Genomic DNA, 6,000 nt, shown 5'->3' with positions numbered 1-6,000 from the left:
TTAGGTCTGACAAGGCTCTCTGTCTTTCAGAAGAGAGACAGAACTGGCAGACTGGCTTCAGAGCTGAAGATACAGATTTCATTAGTGACCCGGGTCAGCAGGAAAGCAAGATTTACTTGGTTATGGTGTGATGTGCAGCTCAGCATCAGTCTGCCTGGGGGCATATAGGGTGCAGGTCTCTGCTTTTCCACTTAGTGGCAGGATGCTTCCCAGCCAGGCTGCTTAACCTGCAAACATCACTGTTTCTTCAGCTACAGGATGGTGTAGAGATTATATCCTCTACCTCCCAGGAATGTTGTGAGAAATTCATGAGATAGAAAAGTACCAGCGTTCAGGAAGGGTGAGTCCCCAAGGCTTCCTGAGGCCAGAGATACTGCTCTTCTGCGGTACTTTATTTATAATCACCCTATGACAATGCACAAATAAATGGTCATTCAGTTACAAGAGTGCAAGGACTTATATTTACTCAGTTCATCCAATATAGATTATTATAATATTCACAATGTAAATTGGAAAGTAACTACGTGGAAATCAGTTCTTCTTCCTTCCCATCTAAGGTCTCAGAAGTGCTTTCCCAGATGTCATCTCATTAACCTCTATATTGATCTGAGATTTGTTAACCAAAACTGGCCAGTACAGGGGAAATGACTCACCTAAAGTCTTATAATGGGCCTGGCCCCGCCATGTTCTATTGCAATGTTTTTCTGCAAACCCTCATCTTGCGAGGTTACATTATGTATATTTTTCTTTTTCTTTTCATTTTACCAAAAGAGAAAAATATATACCTTTTTATTGTTAAGAAATGTTTTCTCAAATAAGTACTTATTTCATTCCTTACTGAAATGGTTTTTTCTTACTGATCCATTGAAACCATGTTGGCTATGTTCAACATAACTAGAGATATCTTTGGCGTTTTCCTCCCTTAGCTTCATATCTTGTAGAACATCTTGTACAAAAAAAGTAGATTTATAGAAAAACATACATATAAATCACGAATGAATCCTCAAATGTAGTAAAATAACATAGCAAAAACTATCAAATCCATTTCATGCACAAACTGGACAGATCTGTTACATATAATCTCTATATGCATCTGCAGTGTTTTATAAATTGGTGCTTTGACTTTAAAAGGAGGTTTACAAAAAGGCCCGTCTTGTAGTATCAATGACTAAATTATCTCACTATCATTGCATCTCAAATTCCCTTGAATTTATACTCATCACTGCCATATCACCATTCTTACAAAGGCAGTAATTTTAAGGAAAAAGTTGCAGTGTGATGATGATATAAGTAACATTCAAAATTTCATGTTACCAAGAGTTGAGCAGAGTACTAATTTCCCGTTTATAAACACGTCTAAAACGAGAGCTTCATGCACATCCATATAGAAATTCAAAGTCAAACTGCGTAATGTGTTTTTATTGACAGAAGGCATCATACCCTTCCCAAGCAGCATGATTCCCTTGAGAAACTGAAAACTAATTTCTTGAATCTAGAATGCGACTTCCGACTTCCATCTTCCAGGTGTAACCAGAGTTCTTCCTGGAGCGATTCCAGCTTGTTTCCTTTTGGTGCCTTCCTTAAGAAATTTTGCAGCTGTTTCTGGTACAGTTTTTGGGTGGGCTCTGGGGTGGGCAGACGATCTCCACTTTGCAGAGGCTGCTCCTTTTGTGGGTGGAGCTGGTGGTGAGGGAGTAGGAGAGGCCTCGCATCATCCTGGCATTCAGGCCCTTAGCCATGGAGAAGGACTTGAGGTGGCTTCTTAAGGCACTGGGGAGCGGGAGCTTGTCCACCAGGTATACGGGTGTGCAGGACACGATGGTGCGGCAGCAGAGGTCTTGCAAGCTCAGTACCTTGCTCGGCCTCCCGAGCCAGTTCAACCTGTGCCGCAGCAGCACGATCCTGGCCAGCTCCGTGAAAGACTCTATGATGTTGAAATTGCACAGAGGGCTGACCTCAAAGAAGGTTATGCCCAGGCGCTCAGCATAGGCCTGGGCCTGCTCCCTGGGCACCTGCCTCTTGAATGCCAGATGTAGGCGATTCCCCACCAGGATTTTAGGGACACCAGGGGCATGCTCATCGATCTTCTTAATCCATCGATCCATACCCTCGAAAGACCAGCGGTTTGCAATGTCGTAGACCAGCATCACTCCTTGTGCACCACGAGAGTAGGAGCGGAATATGGTACAAAATCTTCCCTGCCCCGACGTATCCCAGAGCTTCAGCTTCACCCGCTGGCCGTCCAGCAGGATGGTGGTCGTCTTGTAGTCGATCCCCCTCAGGTGACTGTATGGGGACTCGGCCGCGCCATCCTGCAGGCTCTCCAGGATCTCACTCTTGCCCACGTCGCTGTCGCCCACCAGCAGGAACTTGAGCAGGAAGTCGTAGGCCTGGTCGGGGCTGCCTGGGGCGCTCATCGTGCTGGCCCCGCCCCGCGCCTGGGCCAGACCCACAGGGTTGTGTGCAGAGGTAATGCCGGGCCTGTTTTTCTTGAGAAATTAACATAGAACATAAAAAATGAGATGGGGGAAGTCTATGAAATAAAGCGAAATGAGGTGGTGGCTTTGATGGATTTCTTTTACAAACCCAGGAAACTGGTTCAGTGATTGTTTTCCTTTTCCTTACCCAGCACAGAGTAGTGACACAGCAGTTAATTAATCATGGAAACCTATACATTTCCCTTAAAATTTTCATATGATCATTATGGAACCATGCCTTTTGGATTATGTCAAAGGAATCTCCTTTAAAGGAAGGACGGGTATGGGATAGGAAAGGGACTAAGATGTGTTGAGTACCGTATGTACCCTACGCTGTGTATGACACTTAAAAATATTTTGTTCTTTTGCTTTCAGAACAGCTGTCTTTGTTAGCTATGATTGTTTCCATTTTACAAATCAGAAAAGGCAAACTCAGAAATGTTATGTAATTTTTAAAAATCTTGCTGTTAGTGTAGAGATCACAGAAATCACAATCCTGAGCTGGGGCTCTCCTCATATAATGCACCACACATCCTTTTTACTCTGTGGCCATGCAGGGTTTAGGAGTAAGTGTGAACTGCCTGTGCATGTGATCCTTGACAAGCCACGCATGTTTGCATGGGCACTAATACTTTTCTTGCTGCAGGTGGACATCTCCCAGAAATATAAGAGCCAAGATCTCAGAAGAGACATCTAGGACATAGATTTTGCTAGAGTGTCTCATAAATAATATTCACCCAACAAAGATGTGTTGAAATAATGCATGCATCCATCAGTGAAGGGTTTTAGGTTTAACACATGTACAGCTCCTATAACAAAACAGCAAAACTGACAAAATATGTAAATGGTTCACAGGTGAAGAAACGCAAATGGCCAGTAATCACAAGAAAAAGCATTCTAGCTCACTAATACATTAAGGAATGCAAATGAAACCATCTAAATATCCTTTTATCACCTATCATCTGACAAAATTTAAATGTAGAAAAAAAAGCGAAAAAGAATTTTTTAAAAATTTGAAAAACGAAAAGGTGAAAAGTGGTTCTGTGTGTGTCTGGGTATGGGGGCGGGATGAGGGACCAAATACATCAAGGAAATGGAAACACACTTATCAGTTATAAATACATTTAAATATTGTAACAACAGGTACAAAGATGGTTAAAGAAATGAGAATGCTCAGACACATATAAGGAAGTTTAAATTATTGAAATCAAGCCCCAAGGGATAGATGTTTACACATGTAATGGAGGAAAAAATGTTCACATGTCCAAAATAGCCAGGTAAGTGGTTATTTGAAATAGCATTGCTGAAATCTTTTTAAAAAGGAAAAAATGAGAAACATTCTAAATACTCATCAATACAGAACAAACATGTGAATAAAGGATAAGAAAAACATTTCTATTTCTCTGTGGGCTTCAGGGCAAATAGAGAAAAAAAAAAAGCCTTTAGATTAATTCCAGAGTTAGCTGACAATAAGGAGATAATAAAGTTGTCTCCCTGATTTATATAAACTCCCTTAAAGACAGCACCCTGATTGGAATAATGATCATAATCATTGGTACCTTGAACAGCCGTTAGGATAAAGGAGATGAAATATAGAGTGTATTTGCTTAAAGTAGCTCAGGGCAGGTTACTTTCCTTCTCTTCAGCTCACCCGTCGCAAGGCCAACACCTAAGCGTCTGCCTGAGCCCACTCACCACTTAAGGGATCAGCCAACTCATGCGGTCCTATACCCAGTCTCTTGGCATAAAGTGCAGGATTTCACCACCTCTGTCTTCCTCATCACCCAGAGGGGTTGTGGAGTGGGGGACCCGTGGGGCCACAATAGCAGGGGAGTGGAATCTGACAATTTCTCAAGCCCTGGAAGCCCATCTTCTAAAAGGGGGTGCTTGGGGTCGTTTAGGGAGGGTGAGGGATGAAACCTCATTCCAATCCTGCCACTTACCTGGGAAGGTGACTTAGGCTGTGAAAGCCTGAGCTTGATTATCTGTGAGATAGAACTGACTGTATCATCCTTACAGAGCTGTCCCAAGGAGCAAATGAGAAAACCTGTTGAGAGTATATGGCATGAAGTGGGACTTCAATGGCCCTTTAAATGCTGAGACACAGACGTGGGGGCTGGCCGAGCCTCTGGGCTAAGAAGGCATTGTGAAAAGTCATTTTTCACTGTTTCTACTAATGAGAACACAGACATCCATATAAAGAAAGCAAATCTCTCTCTGATATGCCTTGAGTTCAAAGTTTTAGAGACAGAATGTTCTCTACATTCTTGGATGTTTCATAATCTAATAAAAGCTGTTCAACATCATGCCTCTGAGCAGACCCAAATCCACTTCCCATGTTAGAAAGAAAAAAAAGATAGATGTAAAACAAGACTATAAAAACATATGCTCCAGGGCATGAAACACCAAGTAGCACTTACAGGGCTGAAGAAAGGTGACAGAGAGGATAGAGGTCACAGGAGCAGGGTCTGGGCAACTGTGTCCATAGGATCCTAGAGAAGGGAGGACTGAAAGGGAATGGGAGGAGGTCTGGGAAGCCTACACAGGGGCAATGGAGGCTAAATGCCCCACTCTCTGTGAGGGACCTCTCTGTAGTGTGCACGGGACAACGTATACTGAGGAGGGAAGAGATAAATCAGTGAATGCCATGTAGATTTGGAGTCCACAGCCAATGGACCAGCTTTAATACACATATATTTTTCAAACAGAACTGGCATCATAGTTTGTCACTCTTTGCAAAATGTCCTCATTTAAAAAAAAAAAAAATGGAGATAGCTGTGATGCCTCCTGATGACCAGAACCCAGATCACAGCTTTGAAAGTCTCAGACAAGGGGCCCAGGGAAAGGGAGAGGGATATTGGAGGTGAGCTACAAAGATATCAGCCAGAGTTTTCTGGAATTATTCACCTAACGATAGCAATCTCCGTGTATCAGTCATGTTCTGGCATATATGAAACTGAGATTGGTTCCAGCCCCTGTCTGAATTAAAGATAAAACTGCATCTGTGAGTGTGTATTTGAAGTGATACAGCTAGACCTAGACACACACACAAATGTGCACACACACACACACACACGCAAATACCCTGTCGATTAAATTCTTTTATTTTCTGTTTTCACCATAAAATAAAATACAATGAATGCTTTTTCAAAGTAATAAACATATATACAGTACCTTTGACAATCTGTTCAAAAGTATTTTATCACAGCCATAAAAAAAAAAAAAAAAATCATGTCCCTTGTAGCAACATAGATGCATCTGGAGGCCATTGTCCTAAGTGAATTAACACAGGAACAGAAAACCAAATACCACATGTTCTCACTTATAAGTGGAAACTAAACATTGGGGACTCATGGACATAAAGATAGCAACAACAAGCCCTGGGGACTACTGGAGGAGTGGGGAGAGTTGGGGCAAGGGTTGAAAAACTATTGGGTACTATGCTCACTACCTAGGTGATAAGATCATTCATATCCCAAACCTTAGCATCCCACAATATACCTATGTAACAAACCTGCACGTG

General features: G+C 42.2%; 1 protein-coding gene across 1 annotated transcript in view; it reads right to left on the bottom strand.

Annotated features, from left to right (window-relative positions):
- Positions 1-1,401: 1,401 nt before the first annotated feature.
- RAB40A (RAB40A, member RAS oncogene family) overlaps positions 1,402-6,000 on the bottom strand; it is a 29,293-nt gene continuing 24,694 nt past the window's right edge. Inside the window, exon 3 of the mRNA XM_007992401.3 lies at positions 1,402-2,489. Coding sequence (XP_007990592.3) covers positions 1,581-2,489 — 909 coding nt within the window. The 3' untranslated portion in view covers positions 1,402-1,580. The remainder of the gene's footprint in view (positions 2,490-6,000) is intronic.

Source organism: Chlorocebus sabaeus, chromosome X (genome assembly GCF_047675955.1).
Source record: "Chlorocebus sabaeus isolate Y175 chromosome X, mChlSab1.0.hap1, whole genome shotgun sequence".
Classification (NCBI taxonomy): Eukaryota; Metazoa; Chordata; class Mammalia; order Primates; family Cercopithecidae; genus Chlorocebus; species Chlorocebus sabaeus.
This window is presented reverse-complemented; position numbering and strand designations above follow the sequence as displayed.